Below are 23,901 nucleotides of genomic sequence, written 5' to 3'. Positions count from 1 at the left end.
CTTAACAATTAAAGACAAACAGAAATGAAAAATACCACTCCAATTGATAGAATATACAAGTTTTCGAACATTGGCTAAAACCTGGCTGAAAACAAATCAAAATGTGCTATATGGACTGATAATAAAAGTAATTGTAGTAATATCGTGTATAAATAAACCTAGGGTTTTATTTTTTGTGTAAAAGAACACTGCTCCTACTTTTCTATGAGGATATTGTAAAAACAATAATTACATTAATTTTTTAAAAATGTATTTTTTTTGTAAATACATCATACTCAATACGACTTTTGATATCCCCATCGTACAACCACTAATTTCAAATGCCTGACAATACTGCTTCTTCTCGTGATAACGCACGCTATCTTCAGGTACTAAGACTTGGCTCAGCCTTCGATACCTCCTTTTTATATTATAAAGGCCATTGGAATTTGTGGTTGACTTTCAGCTTCCTATACCAGATTACAATTAAATTATATGGATTTATTTAAGTACATTGAGTTCAGAATTCACTAATAAAGCTTGTAAGAGAAAAATAGAGATGTTTCGATTTATTATATGCATATAGATTTGGGTCATGACGGCAAATCTCAAGGGAGAGCTAATTTCAAACGTGACAAGTGCGTGCGAAAATGTCCGATCACATCCGATCCGGATTCATGAATCACGGATTTACATGCTCTCCGAGGCACGGCAGTGTACACACATGCATCTTCCTAACTTTGGGCTGTTACAGAGACTCTTTCGACGGAAAAATCTTATAACTTTTTACTGGTTCGACCTGGAGTTTGAATCCAGAAATTCCACTAGACCAATCATTAGAGCCAAATGTTAATAGACAATACTAAGTTTATCTATTATAATTAAATCAAAACTCAAGTATAATTTACAACCGTTTTCCTTTGATTTGTGTCTGACACATTTTTCTTTTAGTAAATTTAGTAGAAGTAAATCTTAAAATCACAGCATCAAATCAGCTGATCCATATATTTTTATGCCTAAATATAAGTTGTCAAAATAGTTGATTTATAAAAACACAAAAAAAAATAAAATAAAATCACAAATAAATCTTCAAAATTCTTTATTTATTTTTCTTACGAGCACCTTGTTTTGGTCCCTTCGGTTTACCAAATGTTTTCCCCTTGGGTTTACCCTTCACAGGTTTCCCTTTACCGTTCTGCAAGGGTTTACCTTTCTGGACTCTATTCGCATCGTAACGTAGACGTTTAGTAGAGGCTTTAGACGTATCTGTGAATTCACTAGCGAAGTTCGTTTGTTTCTTTCGTTTTTTAGACTGTTTGTTCTTATTTGGAGCTGGTCTGTCGTCGTCGTCTTCCATAGTACGTATCCTTCGCAACTTCTTCTTGCGTTTAACCATTCTTGATTGTAATAACGCTACCTGTAAATGTAAATATATTTTATATTAAGACCCGAGTATTACCCGAAAGTATCCGAGTGATATTTGATTTAGGATCATTATATTATTTAACAGTAAAACAATAACTCTAGTAAATGTACCACTAGCAAACAACCCTGGTAGTTAGGATGGTTTGTTAAAGGAACACGTCGTTTTGAAAAATTGTATTTTATACTGGTATTATTTTTAATTCTCACGCTAGTTAAACAGAATATATTTTGTATTGATTAGTATTTATTGTGATCGTCAACTTGTATCTGAAACCTAGTCATCTATAATCTATATATACAACAGCGAAACGGGGATTGGAAGTTTGTGTTTTATAAATTACGCGGTAAAGCCGCAGGTACAGCTGGTAATATTATAAATGCGAAAGTAACTCTATGTGTCTGTCTGTTGCTGTTTTACTGCCAAACTACTGAACCGAATTTGATGAAATTTGGTACGAAACAAACGTGAACGCCAAGGATAATATAAATATTGTACATCGATTAGTTTTTGATGTCTAACATCTGACAACAACCCCTTAAACTTGAGCGTAGCCGCGGGCGACATCTAGTATAAAATATAAGCAAGATAGATGTATGTATACCTTTTCCATTTCCCTCCTGACTCTCTCCTCAGCTGTGTCCTTGGGGGCATGTTTTGTTACCTTCTTCTTCTTTTTCTTGTTAATATCATCGTCGGAATCGTCATCATTCTTACGTTTCTTGCCTTTGCCTTTTTGTAATTGCCCACCTTAAAAAAAAATAAAAATAATAATTCAGCGGAACTGGTTCATTATCAGAATAAAAACAAAATACACTAAATATTAATCCTGATATGTCAATTAATTGATAAATTTGATCAAGCCAAGTTTCTAGCAGATAAACAATAATAAACATAATTGCTTACCTTTGCCGGGATGCAGTGTCAGAGCGAGCCTCTCTTTCTCCTCTCGTTTCTGTTTAGGAGTCTGGAACCAGTCATGCTGCCGCTGGGTTTCAAACTTTGGACCGATTGGTCCTTCTTCCTTCTTGATCGAGCCTTCTAGTTTAGCCGTTTGTTTTTCCATCTTCTTGAGTTGCTTCTCAGCGTATTCCTCATCCAAGATCGTAGCTGTAATAAGGTTTTATATATGAACAATATCCGCGATTCTATTATTTTTGTATTTTAAAAGGGTGCTTAATTGTTTCCTCAATCTTGTTATGTAATATATTTTAGTAGTTTATATTATTTATATATTTAGTAAAATTTAATAATATTTAAGAATATTTCCATATTCATGTTATGAAAAAAATATTTTCCAGGTAAATTGTAGTTCTTAATTATGTCAATTTCGAGGTTGCTATTTCTTAAAATTACAAAAATATTTTGATAGTATTTCGGTTCATAAGTCGGTAGAGAGTCGACAGATGTTGACATAAGTAAATGGAGAGTAGTGTTACAGGGGAGATATGTTGGCGTAAGCGAGCGGAGAATAGTGTTACAAGGAAGAGAGGTTGGTGTAAACGAGAGGAGAGTATCACAAGAAAGAGATGTGTTGGCATAAGTGAGTGGAGAGTAGCGTCACAAGAGAGAGATGTGTTGGCATAAGCGAGCGGAGTGTAGCGTCACAAGAGAGAGATGTGTTGGCATAAGCGAGCGGAGTGTAGTGTCACAAGAGAGAGATGTGTTGGCATAAGTGAGTGGAGAGTAGTGTCACAAGAGAGAGATGTGTTGGCATAAGTGAGTGGAGAGTAGTGTCACAAGAGAGAGACGTGTTGGCATAAGTGAGTGGAGAGTAGTGTCACAAGAGAGAGATGTGTTGGCATAAGTGAGTGGAGAGTAGTGTCACAAGAGAGAGATGTGTTGGCATAAGTGAGTGGAGAGTAGTGTCACAAGAGAGAGACGTGTTGGCATAAGTGAGTAGAGTGTAGTGTCACAAGAGAGAGATGTGTTGGCATAAGTGAGTAGAGTGTAGTGTCACAAGAGAGAGGTGTGGGCGTAAGCGAGCGGAGAGTGTAGCAGCGCACCGATCTCGGTCTCGAGGCGCTCGAGCTTGTGGCGGTACTTGGCGACGATGTCGGGCGGCACCTGGCGGCTCTTGACGGGGCGGCGCGCGCGGCGCACGATGGCCTTGACGAGCGCGCGCTCCGCCTCGCCCGCCAGCGACACCGACACGCCCGCGCGGCCCGCGCGCGCCGTGCGCCCCACCTGCGCGCACCCAGGTTATAGTCGACACCCACCCCACACATAGATCGCTTATTTCATCCGAAACATTTTTCTTTTTTTTTCTTTTTAGGGGTTTTCCGACTGTATTTAAAAGATTCGGTAGTCTTTAACGGCATCGGAATTGCTCTGGCCGGTGGAAAACCCCGGCCATTACGTCAGATTAAGAATGAGTCTATCGAATCCATAAAGTCACTTGGATGTTTTTATTCAAGTATCTGTCAGCTCATTCGAATAAAAAAAAATCTATTCGATTTCAAAACCATGGGATAATTAATTACCTTTAATTTAAACATTACTGTTAAATAAATAAAAATTACATAACTTTAATTATAAGTATTGAATAGTACCTCTGGGGCTTCAGACTTGTTGGTGCTCTTAGCTATCCAATGAAACTACATATTGACTGTAAAATGGAGATCACTACGAACTTCTTATATCAAGTTCTTATATGACCAAGTAAAGTGTATTTAATTTCGACTTACTCTGTGGATATAGTGCTCCAAAGTAGCGGGCAGCGTGAAATTGAGAACCGTTTTGACGCCCGGGATGTCGAGCCCTCGGGCGGCGACGTCGGTGGCCACCAACACATCCACGAGCTCGTCTTTGAAGCGCTTCAGCGAGTCCAAGCGCTGCGGCTGGTTGAGAGCTCCGTGTAATTCGGCCACCTAGCGAAATGGAAAATATCAATAATAATTTAAATATAATTACATTGCTAACCATTTAAAAAACGTTTAGTATCTAAAATACTATCACGTAACGTGATAATCTCGTTAGTCTAGTAACTAGTTTGGATAACAAAGGATTTAAATATAACTTATGTTTTCCCTACAGATCCAAAATATATTTTGATGATTTTATTTGCGGGTTGAGGACAATCTTAGGCATCTCGAAAAACACGTGAAGCCGTCGATCTTTTCACCGATCTGATCGATCTCATCGATTCCGTGAGGGAATAGCGGGTGCACCTGTGTTAGGGCACACACTTGTGCACTATAATACGCCTGCGTAGCTGGCTGGTGTCCCTTACCTTGACCCCCAGCAGGCCGAGCGCGACGTGCAGGCGGTGCGCCTGCTTCTTGGTCTGCACGAAGATGACGGCTCGGTCGCGGAACGTGCGGCACACCAGCGCCGCCAGGATCGCCTCTCGGTCCGATTCGCGCTCTTTGCGGATCCTGACATACAATTATATGAAATCAGAACGAAATATATCAAAACGTAATCTATAAAAAGATATTTTAAATATGTAAGTAGTATATTCATTTAAACTACGCTATTCCTTGTCGCAGAGATTGTCTAAAAGAGCATGGAGGGATTATAGTATAGCGATAAGTCCGTTGTATATCCTGTGCTATGTGTTAGGAATATTTAAAATCATCATGTGTCTATGACTAAATGTGTGACTTTAATTTGCCAGAAGGCTATCAAAGAGTATCCATGTATACCGAACATCTCTGTTATAATAATTAGTATTTTCTCAACAAATCGTTAAGTAGGACTTAAAATTAACATATTAAGAAACTATGATATTCATAAATAAAATAAATACCTCACAAACTCTTGTCTTAAATTGAAAGCGACATCCTTATTCGAGTCCAGGAACAATTTGACCGGTTTATTGAGTGACACCGCTGCCAAGTCCTTCACCTCCTCACTCATGGTGGCCGAGAACAGCATGGTCTGTCGTTTCGGTGAACACTGACGGATAATTTCCTTCATCTGTTCTGCAAAGTACTCGTCGAGCATTCTGAAAGTTTATGATGAATTATATTATATTAGATGGATAATAGGTACATGAAATTTTCCCAACAATATTATCCTTAATTGCCGAGCATGTGGTAACAAACAACCACCATTTTCACCATTAAAAAAAAAATACTATATAAAAATTTAAATAACAATTTTTATTCTAGCTATTATATGACATAACTAATTCTATCATATAAATTAACGTTTAACATATAATATATTTCATGTAAAGCATATATTTACCTATCAGCCTCGTCAAGCACGAGGACCTCGATGGAATGCAGTCCAAAGGACGGCGTGTTCCGTATGTGGTCTATAAGACGTCCCGGAGTTGCTATTACAATGTCCGGGTTGCGACGTAGAACGCTTTCCTGTTGAAAGTTTACATAACTGTACTATTTTCCTTAAACAAGTTGTAAAGATGGACAAACGTCAACTCAACTCAACTCAACTCAAATTCCTTTATTCAATATAGAAGCATTTTTTTTTTTTTAGCATTAGCAGCCCGTAAATGTCCCACTCCTGGGATAAAGGCCTCCTCTCCCTTTGAGGAGAAGGTTTGGAGCATATTCCACCACGCTGCTCCAATGCGGGTTGGCGGAATACACATGTGGCAGAATTTCGTTGAAATTAGACACATGCAGGTTTCCTCACGATGTTTTCCTTCACCGCCGAGCACGAGATGAATTATAGACACAAATTAAGCACATGAAATTTCAGTGGTGCCTGCCTGGGTTTGAACCCGAAATCATCGGTTAAGATGCACGCGTTCTAACCACTGGGCCATCTCGGCTCAACATTACATTTACTTATTGACAATCAAATTAAACACTACCACCGGTCCGGAAAAGGAATACAGATATACATATTCCCTGCGATTTAATAATATATACTGCTATATGCAGTAGACAGCTCTTCATTACGTAGTATACTTTATAAAGATTAATATGTCCTACAAATGTCTATGGCAGTCTATGGGCAGTGGTGACGCGGAGTGCACTTACATATATACATGAATAAAAAATAAAAAAAAATGCCATACGTTCAAATACATGCTCGCGTTACTTAGACAAATTTAATTAAAACGAAATGGAAGATTATTAAATAGCTATTATTAAAATATATCTTACCTGATATTTGACATCCAGTCCTCCGACGGACAATCCAATAGTGACTGTCGTATTCTGGGAAAGCTGACGAGTAACTGTATGTACCTGGACACAGAAATATTACTCATCATCATCCTCCTGCCCTTATCCCAATTTTACTTGGGGTCGGCGTAGCATGTCTTCTTCTTCCATACTTCTCTGTCAGACGTCATCTCACAAGTAACATTCTTTCTAACCATATCGTCTTTCACACAATCCATCCATCGTTTCTTGGGTCGTCCCCTACCTCTATATCCATCCACATCCATTCTTAAAACCTTTCTCACAACATGGTCCTCATTCCTCCGCATAACATGCCCATACCAAGACAGCCGGTTTCCAGATAGCTTCTCGGTTACCGGTGCCACTTTCAAACTTCCTCTTATGTACTCATTCCTTACTCTATCCATTCGCGTAACACCACACATTCCTCTCAGCATTCTCATCTCCGCCACATGCAATTGTCTTTCAGTGATCCCTTTTATAGCCCAAACACAGAATTATTACTAATTATGATAATTATTTATAAACGAGTCATACTAATATTATAAATGGGAAAGTTTGGATAGATGAATGTTTGTTTGATCTCACATCAGAACAGCTAAACAGATCATAATGATATTAGGCACAAAGCTAAATTATAGTCTGGAACAGCACATAGATTATTTTTTATCCCGGAATAATGAACCTAACATTTCCTCCCCGCCCCCCTCTTCTTCCCCTTACAACATTAAGCCACAACAAATATTAAGTCCCTTGTGATATATCGGCTAAGGTATATAATATTAAAGAAAGCCGTACTTGCGCTCCCAGCTCACGCGTGGGCACCAACACGAGCACTCGTGTGACGCGCTCCGACACCGCCTTGTACAGCAGCCGCTCTAGTATGGGCAGCATGTAGGCCGCAGTCTTACCCGTACCGGTGGCTGCGCACGCGCATATGTCTTTGCCTGGTAACGAAAACACTTCAGTTTAACCAAAAAAACTAGAGATTATAATAAATTAAAGTCCCGTTTTATACATTTCATTAATATTACAATTATAGTAATGTTTGTTGGTAAAGTGGAGCCAACATTGGCATCGGTTTCTTGCATTGCCAAGGCACTGCTAACTTTGGGAACTAAGATGTGCCTGTAGTTACACTGGCTTATGGCTTACTATCCGTTCAAACCCAAACACAAAAATAATAAGTCTTGCTTGCGGTAGAATATGGTGCCTATCCAGATGGACTTGCACAATGTGCTACTACCAAACAAATATATGTATAAAGTAAGTACATAGTAGAGCATACTCTTTTTCATAACTTGCCATTAAGGAAGGTGCCTGACACAGTTATGTAGTACTAAGTAGTAGGCAATAGTTATTATTATAGCAATCCTAGTTAGACATACCTAATAAAGCAATGGGTATCGTAGCAGCTTGTATAGGTGTGGGGTGAACGTAATTGAGGGTTCCAATAGCTTTAAGTAATGGACGTGAGAGGTTCATCATGTAAAAGGATGCTTGCTCGTCATACGCTGGAGGTTCTTCGAAGAAGTCTTCATCGCATTCAATTCGGGTTCCTTCTTTTTCTTCGTCTTCTAGTTCCTACACAAAAAAAATATTAGCTTCAAAACTATAATTGAGTTTGATATTGAATTTGCTAAAATATTTCTATAGCAGCAATTAACTGCCATATTAAAAATTTAATTCCGATTTTTCGTGCAAATCATTAGGAATTTAGTGGCATCAGTTGCTTGAATCTCCATCTGATCAAATTTATTTTTAATGTAAATCCCATAATTAAAACATCTATAAAAGATGCTCCGATTAGTTGGCGACTAGTCGGAAAAGCCGTCTATTCGGCGGCATTCGTAGTCGGCGACTAGAGGCAAAGAGTACCGACTAACAGGCTTCTTTTTAAGTAATCTTAAAAAAAGACAAACTAGGTACAAATAAATAAGAGTAATCATACCTGTTTCTGTTTTTGCTTCTTAGTCAGTTTCTTCTCTTTTGTCTTGATTTCATCTTTCTTCAGTTCATCGTCCGATATTTCCAATTCATCCACATCCACATCTATAACAAGTATTTGTAATTTTAAATTGTGTTGTATTTAAAACACTTAACAATGTACTGAGTTTATAAAGTGTTTAAATATATAATAATTATTTTTCTACATCAACTAATAAATATCTCAAGAAAGGGAGGGGAATTGCATAGCTAATACATAAAAATAGAGGTTGAATAAAATTTGTTCATTGATTTTCGTTAAATATTTTTACCTAAAAAATCTTGATGAAAACTGAAATCACACTATATCCTTAGAATGCCCAAGCGGCACTACATTTGTCTTGTGCTAGATTATAGAATACCACTGTATCCTAAGTACTCATCGCAACAGAAGATATAGGTGTCATCCATGCTCAACATATTATTATTTAAGAGCAGCATGCCTAATCGACTGAGACTGATTTATAATTTTTAAAGTGGGTAAATTAGTTGGGGCAGGTACCACCAAGCAGTAAATGTTATATTGCAGTTTGAAAGGTGTGTGAGCCAGTTAAACATCTTAGTTACTTAAGGTTGGTGGTGCATCGGCAGTGTAAGGAATGATTAACATTAATTATGGCACCAATGTCTATGGACAGTGTTATCCACTTATCATTAGGTAGTCCATTTAAGTGTCCAGTTACAAATTTTGTACAATAAAATATATATATCTCACCCTTTGCTTCAGCCTCTGAATCAGTGTCCACATCAACATTGCCTCTTACTTTGGCTTCGGCTCTTTTAAGTTCTATCTTTTGATCGAGTGTCCTCTTTACATTTCTCCTCACATACTTTTGTAAATCATCCCATGGATCCTAAAACATAAAATATAAACTTAATTACAAAAATAATTAATTAAGTCTATTTTTTTACTGGAAGTAAATAATTATAAATTGTTAAAAATATATATTTGTGCTAGCCAAAGTGCTAGTCCTTACCAGTAAATCACTAGGCTTTGGTTCCTAACTTGTTTTAGATTAAGCATGTAATACAATAACCATTTTTAAATTTTTTTAATAGTTATATGTAGCAGAATGTTCTAGATTCACTTAATGAATACGTGTGACATAAAAATATTTTGACTGGTTATCGAATTAAATCAATATGTCTTAATTTTTATTTATATTATAATTTACTAATTTGTCTTATTCTAACGTGATAAAACAATATTTATAGTTACCTTGTTGTATTCTTCGACCGAAGACACAAACTTAAATTGTGGGTCGAAGTCTGCTTTCCTTTTCACCTTTTGTTTTGTGGGTTGATACTAAAAATACAAGCATGTGTGCTATAAAATAATATAGGTGTAAGAATTGAACTATATAATTTTATTTGTAGATAGATATGTGAATTTATTATGTACTTTTTTAAAAAACCTATGCTTTCGACTACATACGTTTTTGTCATAATATCTGTCTTTCACTATGATTTTACTGCAATAAAAGCATTAAGAGCATGTCGAATAAAACGAAATTTGAAAAAAATATCATTTTTATGTAAAGTTCATACAATAACTGAAACACAAGTCGATTAGAATAAAAATCTTACTTCTTCCTCAACATCGGATTCCTCTGAGAAATCTTCAACTTCTTCATCATCGTTGATAGTTTTGATAAGGCCTGGATAACCTTCTACTTCCATTTTGATAGTGTATATAAACTCCACATTTATTATCTAAATAATTCATAAACAAAATACACCCATCATAGTACGGTGTTTGAGGTTAGGTTAGCTTTCAAAAACACATGTTTACGAATATTACTGTATGGGATACAGGTTATAAATAACTTGAAGAATTTAGAATAGTGTCTCGTTATATGCACTAAACAATATTTTAGTGCTTTTTGTAATTATTTGTCATTATAAAAATATTTTATATAAATTTAAATGTAGTTTTCCAAAAATTTGATTTTCTATTTCGAAAACAGGGTTTATAAAATTATTATAATTTAATTAAATCGCTTTAAAGATTTGCATTTCGTTTCTATTGTCAATATGACAGTTAACAGATTGTCACTTATCAAATTGTCATTCTGAACATAATCATTTCGTGTTGTAATTTCCATAGTTTTAATCGTTAACTACCTGTAATGCTTGTAATTTTATTCGAGTTCCTCGGGTTTATATTGCAAATGCTATGATATAGGTAAACTAAGAGTATACAACGGGAATTTATATAAGATGGCAGATCAATTGTTAATTCATGACGACATCAAGTTGTAAGTATATTCTTTTTAATTTTTGAGTTGCTGGAAGCTAATTGCATTAGTATATTTTTGAAATCACAAGACTCACTTGATAATGATTAGATTTGGTCATGCTTGTAAATCAATTTTCATGAATCTTAATACTATGTATTTAATGTATATATGTCTTTTGAACAAGAAATATTATTTACATAGATATAAAAAAAATCATATTGACACACCGTCTTTGTAATTCGTACACATTGTTTGATTAGTGTCAAAATTGGATCATATTTAATTTAATAAAATTAAAATGTCAAATAACATATGGTATATGAGTCCCAAACTATTCCGAAACATTTATTTTATGTAATATAATGTATTTCAGGTACACAACGTCTGATAAGTTTTACTTTGAACCAACAATTAATCCAACAGAAATTTTGGTGATCGATAGAATTACTGGAGAGACAGCTGTTAAAGGTAATATATATTTTTTGTCTTTTTAAAAGGAACAAATTCTAATTAGACTAGAAAATATTATTAACTATTTCCTATTGCCTATTTCAATAAAAAAGGAGTTAAAATAAATGTATATATTCCATGGGATTTGCTATTATGCACTACAAACGGTTCGTCATTAATACATCTGTAAGAAAACACTATCCAACTAACTAGGTAAATACAGTTATTACTTACAAAATTATGATAACAATTGTCAACATTTAAAATGCAATTTTTTTATGAATATATAATAAATATCATAGATTATATTCAAGATAACAACCAATGATATCATCATATAAGCATCAATGGTTTACGGTTTTTCAATGAAAAAAGTTTCAGGATTGATCCTGACCCCTTGGGTGATTATTGTCCCACTCCTAACATAAGTGATAATCTTAAAGGGAGGGATGTAATAATGTTATAATAGGAATAAAATTAATGATTCCTTAATTAATTTGGGGCATTGCTACTTTAATTCAATGTTCTCCCTTTTTAAATTAAATTTCAATTCCTCTTGTCGGAATGGACTGTAGATAGGCTGAAACTCTTAGGAAACTGTCAAGTATGGTCAATTCTATTAATCCACAGCTATTTATGAATAGCTTTATACTTATATATTTTCTCTTTCTTAAATATTACAATTAACATTACAATAGAGATTTTGTGCAAGCCCATATGGGTAAGAACCACCCTGAGTGGGTGGTTATACTGGCGACGTTACTTACTTATACTCCATTTCAACCATAACAGGAAAATTTACATGATATCATTGGTTGAGAGCTTTTTTTATTATCAAATCGCATGAAATACGCAAATCTAAGGTTTGTTTATCTTTTTTCCTACTTCCATTGGAATAGGCTATAAGTATTCTTCTTTATTACACACATCATGTCTATGGGCAGTAATGCCTACTTACCATTGGGTGGTCCATTTTAAATTGTTATGACGATGTTAATCTTATATGTATTGCCATTTTAATATTACATTTTTTTTATATTAGCAGCCTGTAAATTTCCCACTGCTGGGCTCATTTTAATATAAATTAATCATATTAAAAGTTAATGAGATGAGTGATATAAAATCATTATTTTTAATTTACAACAACAACATTAACAGCCTGTAAACGTCCCACTGCTGGGTTAAGGCCTCACGCTGCTCCAATGTGATTTGGTGGAATACACATTCAGCAGAATTTCGTTAAAATTAGACATATGCAGGTTTCCTAACAATATTTTCCTTCACCGCCGAGAACCCGCAATCATCAGTTAAGATGCACGCGTTCTAACCACTGAGCCATCTCAGCTATTATTATTAATTTAATTTGCCTTATATATTATCTACTTAATTTCCTTGTTAGATAATATTGCTTACATTTTCAATATTATAACTGCTATGATCAAATACCATTAGATGAATCTTTACTTTCCTCTGTCAATTTATTGAAAAAAAAAAAGCAACGACCATGTTTATTGTATACTAGAAGTCGTCCGCTGTTTGAGAACGTTGAACTTTAGGTGTTAGATAAAAAAAGTAGCCTAGTTCGACTATGTTTCATAACAAATTTCACCAAATTCAGCTTAGTGGCCAAAAAAGAGTAACAGACAGACACAATTATTTATAATATTGGTATTGATTAAAATTAAACCGAGTAAATTTCTTTCAGATATAAATGCAGTGAAGATACCTATACCTCCAAATGCATACAAACCAGTATGTGGGTTCCTTGGTTCCATTAAGCTCATATCAGGATTATATTTAGTCGTTGCTAAATATCGGATATTGGTGAGTGATTTACTTATGATATCATATATATAAAGAAGGATATACATATATATCTTTTTTAGATTGACTTTTAATACCGATTACATGTAACATTGCACATATCTGGAGATACGGTAGCTAAGTCTCGCACAGCTTTTCTTGAAGTCAACCAGGGCAACTTCAAACCCCTGTAACTTATCTGCGGACAAAGCTAGAAGCCTCAACTTTAATATATATTTGCTAGTTGTAAAATAAATAGAGATGGACTGAATGTGGATTGAACTGAATACGAAATTCGGCCGAACGTTCGGTGTAAATAAAAAAATCGGCCAACCTTCAGTTAAATTTAGCCGCGATTTCTCGAGAGTGACACGACTTGAACTTGTTTAGTTGAAACTTAACTTACAATGTGATAAAAATTCAAAAATATTAATTACCTCCTAGATACTGATATTGTAGTGTTCAAATTAACAACTTTTTGTATAATAGTATTATTGAAATATTTCATGACATCACACAGTTAGGGTTTACTCGTTCCTACTAAATTTAATGACCATAAGTGTATAAAGGCCTAGTATTATTTTAAGTTATGATACATAGTTTGATATCCATTAATTTTAGTCAAACTAGGTATGTTATTTTACTCTTTTCTTGCACTGAATGTTCGGCATTTGAACCGAATTTAGGCCGAATGTCGAATTTCAGTTCAAACTGTAAAAAATCGCTAAAACGAATGTAAAACGAATTTCAGCCCATCCCTAAATGTAACGTTGTTAATAAAATTCACTGTACACTGTAACAAATTTCATTAATCTTTTTTATTACTTATTGAGAATAAGAGTGTACAGTTTGATTTGCTACCTTATGTTTACAAATGTTTTCTTTTTATATATATATTTTTTATATATAATTACAGGTAGGCAAAATAAATGGTCAAGATATATATGAATTGGCGGGCACAGATATTATACCTTATTCACGGTCAACCACCCATTTGACCAATAAACAGGTATGTTAAAATCATATATCCAACACATAATATATTATTAACAAAATAAATGTACTTTTAATAAATTTATTACATGAATATAAAATAATAATTAATTAATAACAAAATACTTTAATCAATTTCTGGTTTGCTAATGTTATTACAAAAACAGTTTAACAATGATACGCCTGACCGTATTTCCCGCCAAAAAAATAATGAATTTAAAAGCCATCTGTCAGAATGACGTATGATGTTCGGAAAGTCACACTAATTCTTCTTATAATATTATACTATATATGAAAACATAATATGCTGGAGAAAGTTTATTAGTAATATGTATTTCAAATGTTTTATTTATAAAAGAAGTTGATTTAAAATGATTTATAACAAACGGTATCTACTCTGTACTATGATCATTGTCTGTTTTTGATTTTAATTATTTTTATTCATCTAGTCGGACGCCCAACGCCCATAGATATTGGCTCTGTAATAATATTGTCATCTTACATCGCCAATGCTCCACCAACCTTGGAAGCTAAGATATTAAATAACATCTTACATCGCCAATGCTCCACAAACCTTGGAAGCTAAGATGTTTATTAACATCTTACATTGCCAATGCTCCACCAACCTTGGAAGCTAAGATGTTAATTAGCATCTTACATCGCCAATGCTCCACCAACCTTGGAAGCTAAGATGTTATGTCCGTTGTGCCTGTAGTTACAATGACTCACTTTTCAAATCGAAACACACCAAGTATTCCTGTTTGGCTGAGTTAATAATAGATCTTATGACTTGGTGGTATTCACCCAGACGGGTTGTACAAAGCCCAACTACCAAGTAAAACATACAGATCTGTACATGGATATGCACCAAACTAATTATTTATTTTATTTTTTAGATAGAAGATAATAATACTTATGAACGTATGCTCAAGTTAGCGTTACAGACGCCTGGTATATATTTCTCATATGGATATGATTTGACGCACACAATGCAGCGATTGCATTCGGTTCCACCAGATTTCCATAAGGTAATACTACTAACTAGCAATCAGTCACTATGTGACCGCCGAGAATTGCTCCGAAAACTTATCACAAGAAATTAATTATTGCTATTTGGAACCTTTGTACAAATTCTGTTCAAGAATTTATACTATATTTAACAAAAATAAATAAATTATGGCATCACTTTCTGTATTATCTTCATAATATCATAAGTAGTGTTGCCGTACTTTATATTATTGTCCTTTATCAGAATGACATTTAGAAGTATTTATAATGTAATGAAATAGCATATACTGTACACATATATTCATTATCATTAGATTTCGCAAGATTTTTTGATGTTTTCATTCGATTTTTTTATTTATTTAGAAAATAAAAAGATATAATTTCAATAATAAAATATTTATTGACATCAGCGGGAGACTTGCAAATTTGTCGAAGGTATCTACTGAGACAGTAAAATTAACCGATGTTTGTCTTTTTTGTTATGAACAAGAACTTTAACTGTGCCTAAAATCCAGCACATTACTAAATTCAAAAAGCTTGGTCTGATTTCCAGATGTCGCTGGCCAGCCGTGCGGACTCCCGCTTCCTATGGAATGGTCACCTCCTCAAAGACTACTCCCACCAACAGTTTGCGAGATTTGCTTTACCGATTATTCAGGGATGTATCCTTTTTAAATACTTCGAATGGCTGAATAAGGCGTAGCTCCTGAGGTCCTGAGTTGAAGTCAGGTGGTGGATGAAAAGTAAATTGCGTATGCGGTACTTGAAGTTAAACTTCTCTAAATATGTCACTCTCTTTCTGTTTCTCTTTTCTTCTCTTTTTTTCTCTCATCTAACGAAACATGTTTAATCTGACGCATCATTTAGTCTGAATTCTCGGCCACCTATCTATTATCGAATCGCCGTTTAAGTTTAACCTCAAATTATATTGGGTCGTCTCTGAAATTACTGGGAATTTGGAAGTTTTCGATGTCAATTCTGCCGTGATTTCGGTTTTGTATTAGAAGATATTGTGACCCATAATATCAGAGTGAAGGTGAAGTGACGGGCAACTGTATTTAAACATAGTAGTCATACGAACACGCACAAAGTCACATTCATGTTATATTAAATCCTACACAGTGAACTACTGTTCATTAAGGATTATCGAATTTACTACTTAAAATATTTATTTATCTAAATATGATATTATTCTCTTCAAATTGTATGAATTCCTTAATGAGTAAGTTAGTTGTGGCAATTAACCGCGTGACGGTGAACGGTCATCAGCTCTCGTGGTCGCTGGTGTCGCGGCGGAGCGTGGACAGAGCCGGTACGAGGCTGTTCATGCGTGGAATCGATGCCCAGGTTAGTAAGCCATATACATGTGAGGGTTGAAAGAAACCACGAAATATCCACAATTGTTTGTTTCGAATTTACAAAAGAGTACGTTACATTTAAATATGTCGTGCCGGCTTTGTGTCTCCTTTCTCTCCCTCTCGCTCACACCTACATAATTCTCTATCATGCTGTCTCTCTCTCTCTCACATTGCACCTCCCAATCACACACCTAACATTCCCACATACATAACATACAATTCTAATATCGAGCATAAATACTTTTTAGTGCTTCTTAACCGACTATTGCGAGTTTAAACCTAGAAGGGTTCACTGAGTTTTTAATTTTTAATGATTATAATACATCTAGTGCTCGATGGTGAAGAAAAATGTGAGGAAATAGGCTGGTGGCCAAATCTTATTTTGTTTAAAAAAATACACACAAATAATTTCTATAAAAAAATCTAATAAGCATGTCGATTAAAAGTGTAAATATCACTTCCAGATTCGTAAATAATTAATTCTTATCTTAATATCATTTGTTAAAATAATTAAAAAAATACATATACATTTTTGTTGGAAAACTTTTCCTTGAGGGGGTACTTAATGTTTCATTTTGTACATTTTGACATGTAGCCGTGCCACTATAGACACAAGAGACATAATATCTTAGATAATATGCGGATCTGGGCAAAAATTTGACCAGCCCATGGTATACCTTTAATTAAGGTTTTTTGCACTAATACTCCAAGGTTCAAGAGTTTAGTTAGCTTCTATGTTTCGAATATTTTAGAATTAAATCTTAAGAGAATATTAATAATGACTTAATTAAATGAATAATATGTTCTCTCTCAGGGCAATGTAGCAAATTTCGTAGAAACCGAGCAAATAGTTGAGCGTGGAGGGGAGAAGTCATCCTTTGTCCAGACCCGAGGCTCAATCCCTCTGTTCTGGACCCAGTACCCAAACCTCAAGTACAAGCCGGCGATGGCGCTTTCGTCTGAGGATCACGTCGCCGCTTACACCAGGCATTTAAGAGATCAGCTCCAGAAATATGGAAACCAAGTTCTGCTTAATTTGGTGAGGTTTCATTCGTATCTGCTATAAGCTTAGGAAAGAGTGGATACTGAATCTTTCATTTGTTCATTCGTTTGGTTGGACTTAACTTTTCGTTATTTTTCTATTGTGATAATTATATGGAACTTAAAGGCAATATTTAATATGTATAAGCTTTCATATTTGTTTGTTTTCATACATATATAAAAATATATCATATATATACATGACATGGCATTAAAAAGGCTATGTATTAAATTTGTGGTAGAATATACATTCCGAATCTGGTTGTACGTTCAATTTAACGTGTAACGTGGCGATTCAATTTTCCTTACAAGAGTCTTTGATTTTGTATAAAATAAATAGGTAAGTCCATATTTTTCCAAATTGTATTCACAGCAATTTGGTGGAAAATTAGCATTTTATAAGAGTGTGGAGTAGGGCCAGCAAGTGACGTACCCGCGGGTCCCCAGATCGACCAGCACGGCAAGGAGGAGTCGCTGGAGCGCGGCTACCGCGCGGCGGTGGCGGCGGCCGCGCTGCCCGCCGTGCGCTACGAGCCCTTCGACTTCCACGCCGAGTGCCGCGGCATGCGCTACGACCGCCTCGCCGTGCTCATGGACCGCGTCGCGCACGAGCAGGTACGCGCGCGCACGCACACGCACACGCATTACGTGTTAGTGTGAGTCCAAGTGCCGCATCCAAGAGACTGAATCGAGTGTGCGGCGTCGCTTAGACATAGAGTCAGTTTGACTTCATTTGCGCTAAAAATTGGTCCAGAAGGCTGGTTATTACTAACCCAAGCAATCATCATTCTACTGAAACTAATTCCTCATCTTTTCTCTTACAGACTGAATTCGGTTACTTCCTGTCCCGAGGAGGCACGGTCCTCCTTCGCCAAAGTGGCGTCTTCCGTACCAACTGTGTGGACTGCTTGGATCGAACCAACGTTGTGCAAAGTCTCCTAGCCAAGAGACAGCTCAGTGCTGTGCTAAGACTGCTGGCGGTGATTACCGCTGACGATCAACACCCACATTTGGATGAATTGTTTAACTCTGTGAGTTATTTACCATTTGTATCTGTGAATAAGTTAAAGGATTCAACAATCTATAAAAAAAAAAAATCTTAAATTTTGCCAACAGCTACTTAAACTTACTCGAGTTTCTTCATAGTAAACAAGTTTATCAAATTGTTAATCATTGGTAAGGCTTTGTGTAAGTCTGGGTAGGTACCTCTCATCAGATATTCTACCGCAAAACAGCAATACTTAGCATTGTTGTGATCCGGTTTAAATGTTGTGTGAGCCAGTGTACCTACAGGCACAAGCCACATAATATTAGCTCCAAAAGTCCACTTATATATACCTAAAAATAAGATATAACTATGAAGAAAATGTTAAAAGCTTGTTATTGACTGATATTTAATTCTGATACATGAAAGTTTACCCGGTGATATGGTATTGTTTAGGGGTGTACTATACCTATTATCAAATTTTTTACCGCCAAAAAACAATCTCTCATTTCTGTTACAGGTATGGGCGGATCATGCAGATATGATATCAACTCAATATTCAGGCACGGGAGCCCTAAAGACGGATTTCACCAGAACGGGCAAGCGTACACGACTCGGTTTGCTGAGGGACGGGATCAATTCCCTCACTAGATACTACAAGAATAACTTCAGTGACGGTTTCCGACAGGTACTGTAAATATATTTTTAAGGTATTATAGAAAAAGTTCAAGGCTTCTGTAGAACATTCCAGAAGATCGGTTAAGGTGAAGATGAAAGGTATTAGGTCTGATATTCAAGTAAGAACAGCAAGGTAATTGGTAGGTAACCAATAGATAAAAGGTCGTAAAAGACATGTCATGAATTTTGCAAAATTCAATTTTCATTCGGTGATTTTGAATTGAAAATAATACACTTGCAGTTGCTCACTTTTGAATTAGAAGAAATAACTTTTGGTTGAAAAGAGTTTCCTTAAATAATGTAAATTGTGATTTTGTTTATTTATAGGATTCGCTGGACTTGTTCCTTGGCAAGTATGTCATAGTCGAAGGCGAGGGCAACACGGCCCTTTGTCCACTACGTCGCCATAGAGACTGGAAATACTTAACAGTGAGTATTGTTACCTGTAATAATCACATTGATATTATTTTTTAAGAAAAGCAGACGGGAAAATAAGTTAACCATAAATTTTGGAAATGTGAATTTAAAGAAAATAATCTTCAAATTAACGTAACATTATGCCTGCTGAGATTTGTTTAGAACCCTTTAATATATAATCATGTACACATAAACATAGTTGTATATGTTGTTATATGGAGCATAAAATTATATTAAAATATACACTTAACAAAAAAGTGTATGTTAGCTACTTGAGGTTCTTATATTTTTGTATCGGTTCAGTTCCCGTCGGTGCTGCTGGTGGCGGTGTCGATGTTCTGCGCGAGTGCTGCTCTGCCCACGCGTGGGAACACGGAGCTGCTGCTCTACCTCATGTTCTGGGGAGCCGCCGTCGGGGCCACGCTGTCTTTCATATTCAAGTAAACTTTATTTTGTATAAATTTGCGTTAACTCGGTCTAGTGACCAATTATAAGACCGCTGCATATAAGGATGTTCTTTGCATAAGTAACCCGACGACCTGGATCGGATCAAAAAGAAATTTACTGGGTTTTATATCCGGTCGTGTTTCTTTTTTTAAATTTAATGACATAGCAAGTGAACGGCAAATATGCCACCGACCAGTGAGTGGTCACCACTGCCCATAAACATTGGCGCTGTAAGAACAATTCCTTAAATAACCTATGCGTCATCCGCCTTGGAAACTAAGACGTTATGTCCCTTGCACCATCAGCTATAGCTCGCTGACTCCTAAACCGAAACACGACAATCTAAATATTGCTGAGTAGCTGTCCAATATATGACGGTCGTGTCAGACTGCCGGCCAAAGGCCTATAAGCGTAGGACTGAGTATGGCGGCGCCCGCAGACACGGCGCGGAGTACGTGGACTGGCCGCGCCTGGACAGCTCGCTGGTCGCGTCGCGCGCGCCGCCTCCGTCCTCCTTATGATCCGAGACCTGCCGCTCGTAGTCGTCGTCTGACAGCCGACAGAGGAACTGGTACCTTCTTGACTTCTTTTGATACATTTCAGATCTATACTCGCATCGAATGTACTCACTTACGGCTCCCTTTAGAGATTTTTGGATGTGTTCGATTGTATATTCGTAAATTTTGTCACACAAAAATGCGAAGACATACCGAGGGTGACGTGTGACGTCCAATTAAAAAAAAAGACATGTTCTAATATGCAAAGTAAATAATTTCTTTTTTTTTTGGGCGACAAAATTTACGGATGGTACAAAAAAAATTTAAATTCTGAATAAATAATATTTGTCCTTAAAACTCAACTCCATTGTCAAAAATCAAATGCAATTGTCAAACATACTTTTTAAAGAATTTCAGATCTTGAAAGCTTCTACGTCAGACCAATTGAAAATAAATAAGCAAGCCTCTTAAAATATTAAATATTTTGTGATAATTATAAATTGAATACATTATTGTGTTATACATTTAAAAACAAATCGTTCCACATTCAAATTTGTCAACGATTTTTATTCTTCGAGTTATTGTCACTAATTGTATTGTACACGGATAGTGCTATCTCTTTCATTTGTGTGTGTTGAAAAGAGATAGCATGTACTCTATTGAAGATATCGTGTACAATAGAATTGAAATAATGTATGGTTTTGGATATATTTAGATAGTCCTCATAATTAATGACATTTAATGTTTAAATTGTTAAACTATATTTCAAGTAAGCATCCTACTATCTGAATTTCATAGGGTTTTGTCATATGTATCATATTTTCAATTTACTAAGCAACGAAATCAACTTAAAATTTAATATATGTATTGTCCAGTAATTTGTACATTCGAAAATAAATACTAAACTATCAATGATTATTTCCAACATTCATTCACAGCTTCGAGATTGATCTACAAATATTTTCTAGAATCTAGAAATAAATTATAATTCTGATACTCGAATGTGAATCTTATAATTGACTAATTAGAGTGCATTTTCATGTTTACCTCTTTAATATTATCGCTTTAATTATAGAAGCTATTTATCCTTGATGCACTTTCTTGTGATAAATGTTGAATCCATTCCATAAAAACTTAACTAACTATATTTGGTTCACTATTGTTGTCAATTCAGAGATGTTTTAAGCTGGTAAGCAGACGAGGCAATGTTATCTGAGATACTGGAACTGTGAAAAGTGTAAACCATTCTTAATACCGTCAATGTTCGAAGCGTCAATAGCGCAGTTAACGGGCCGCCTTGCGATGTAAAAAGTCGTAGGATCGATCCTGAACTCTTGGGCTATTGTCGTCCCCACTCCTAAAACAAGCGATAAGCTTAAAAAGAGGGGTAAATAGGTATATTATTAATTTGTTGCATTGCTATTATAATTTTTTCAGCTATGTGATCTATTAATATTTTTGCCTCATGCATAAACCTCTACTAGTGGATTTTAAGTCATAAGTTAAATATCTGGTTTTTTGCAAGCTTAAGATCACTATTCAACTAAGAGGGTTTGAAAAATACAGCGTTATGCCATATCGCATTAATCCATATCTAATTTTGGGGTCGTTTCACCAAAAAATAAAAAAAAACTTTCGGTACTGAAAACTGCAAATAATATTATTATTATTATAGACCTAATTAAAAATTAATTAAATTGGCACCAAAAACAGTTATGGGCATGTGTGGTTTAAAACAGACGGCAATAGTTGGTAATTCATTGTAAGTGAACCAAATATATGTTATGTTAGTAGCTGAAATATAATAGAAGATTTAACATACTTTGTGGCATAGGGTCTATGCTATTTGCTTATAGGAAAAAAAAAATTGAACAAAATGAAATGTTGTGAAGTGTATTAGTACGGACAGAAGGCTAATGTTTCACATAAATATGTATTAGATAATTATCAGAACTAGATATATTATGCCAAATTAGATTTTTTTTTGATAAAAACTAATAAGTTACATATTTATTTAAATGTTTATGTGAAACATTTTTTACATTAAATGATTAGACGACACGCGAGCTGGCATTATGATATCTTTAGAAATAACATGAGCTAATCTATATTTTTATATCAATTTTTAATTTCACATAATATTAATTCAATTCACGATCGAAACTGAATTGTAATTATATATGTGTCATATTAAAATAAAAAATTATTTCACAGATAAAAAATATAATTTTAATGTCAATAAAATTATATTTTTTATCTGTGAAATAATTGTCAAAAAGACTATGAATTGATTTTTATATTGTGTGTACGATATTTTTCGGCAAAAGCGTTTAATTTTAATCTTATACTTCGTTATTATTGAATGTAGCACATATGAGATGTGTATGAGAATTATATTAATAACAATCAATAATTCGAATAATGTCAAAGAGAGCATATTTTTTAAATATTTGATTATCTACCGCTATCTTATAATATTTTCTTATTTAGCTATGAAATAAATAATAAGCTATATTAGTTTAAATTATATCACAAGTTCCATTATAATTTTAGATATATTAAAAATAAATAAGATGTAATTTATTTTTGCTGTAGTAGTTAGGGACCGAGTTCCTTGATATAAAATAATAATTCTATATCGATACTTTTGCTAAGAATAGTAAATGAAGAAAAAAAAATGTCATTATTTAGACATTTCCCGCCATAAGCCACTTACGATATTTTTCAGTTAGACATACAAAAAGTATACGTTGAAAAAATAAATAACACCGTACAACGTATTAAAATGAAACGATTGATGTGACGTAAACGTTTTGCCACGAAACTAATTTTATTCAATTGAACTGCCAAATAAATTCGTTTAAAAATACGAATAGTAGAATTTCAGAAAATACATGCTTCTGAGGATAGTTTTAGCAAAAATATAAAGGTATAATTTTATAAATAAGTACTTACTTCAAATAGAATTAGTGATGTTATTTCTAAAAAGATATCAATTTTGTTATATATATTTTTTTAGATGTATTTAAGCATGAGTTTCCATTAAACTTGCGACGGAGTATCTGCTCGCAGGAATTTTACGATATTTAACTTATGATTATGTGTAATTTTATGAAGGTTTTATTATTTCAATAAATTGTCGAATTATTTGTGTGCTTTTTTTATTTAATCCCACGTCACCTTTATTTATGTGGTAGTGCCATCATGACTCGACTGCTCTTATTCTAGTGTCTATCATTAAGTCTATAGATCCCGAGGTCGTGAGATCAAGATCCTGGGTTATATATAAAAAAAATCAGATATGACATGATAATCAAAATTTTGAAGCACTCAGCTTACACACCGGACTACTTAACAGTTGGTTTTATAAGAAGTATACCAAACACAAAGCAGAAACATCTTTTTTTTTAATGAAACGAGGAAGAAATACATTTACGTATGCCACCAGGACGGGTGTGTGGGACTCCCCGGGCTTAGAGCCCCGTCCTACCCAC

General features: G+C 34.8%; 2 protein-coding genes across 2 annotated transcripts; one reads left to right on the top strand and one right to left on the bottom strand.

Annotated features, from left to right (window-relative positions):
- Positions 1–1,061: 1,061 nt before the first annotated feature.
- Positions 1,062–10,270, bottom strand: LOC125073589 (probable ATP-dependent RNA helicase DDX27). The gene is made up of 15 exons (XM_047684470.1): positions 10,078–10,270; positions 9,710–9,796; positions 9,206–9,344; positions 8,456–8,556; positions 7,893–8,088; positions 7,303–7,451; positions 6,484–6,567; positions 5,597–5,724; positions 5,154–5,351; positions 4,635–4,779; positions 4,090–4,272; positions 3,409–3,589; positions 2,309–2,512; positions 2,007–2,152; positions 1,062–1,396 (listed from the first exon to the last, which is right to left on the bottom strand). Exons 1-15 carry the CDS (start codon positions 10,168–10,170, stop codon positions 1,079–1,081), a joined length of 2,352 nt encoding a protein of 783 aa, XP_047540426.1. The 5' UTR covers positions 10,171–10,270; the 3' UTR covers positions 1,062–1,078.
- A 284-nt stretch (positions 10,271–10,554) lies between these two features.
- On the top strand, positions 10,555–22,610 carry LOC125073590 (phosphatidylinositol-3-phosphatase SAC1). Its single transcript, XM_047684471.1, has 14 exons — positions 10,555–10,748; positions 11,104–11,198; positions 12,886–13,004; positions 13,900–13,992; positions 14,873–15,004; positions 15,538–15,646; positions 16,216–16,331; positions 17,157–17,381; positions 17,831–17,998; positions 18,208–18,414; positions 18,889–19,056; positions 19,374–19,475; positions 19,767–19,903; positions 20,350–22,610. The coding sequence occupies exons 1-14, from the start codon at positions 10,711–10,713 to the stop codon at positions 20,429–20,431; spliced, it is 1,791 nt and encodes a 596-aa protein (XP_047540427.1). The 5' UTR covers positions 10,555–10,710; the 3' UTR covers positions 20,432–22,610.
- The last annotated feature ends 1,291 nt before the right edge of the window (positions 22,611–23,901 follow it).

This window comes from Vanessa atalanta, chromosome 24 (genome assembly GCF_905147765.1).
Source record: "Vanessa atalanta chromosome 24, ilVanAtal1.2, whole genome shotgun sequence".
Lineage (NCBI taxonomy): Eukaryota > Metazoa > Arthropoda > Insecta > Lepidoptera > Nymphalidae > Vanessa > Vanessa atalanta.
The sequence above is the reverse complement of the archived record's forward strand: the minus strand, read 5'-3'. Positions and strand labels throughout refer to the sequence as shown.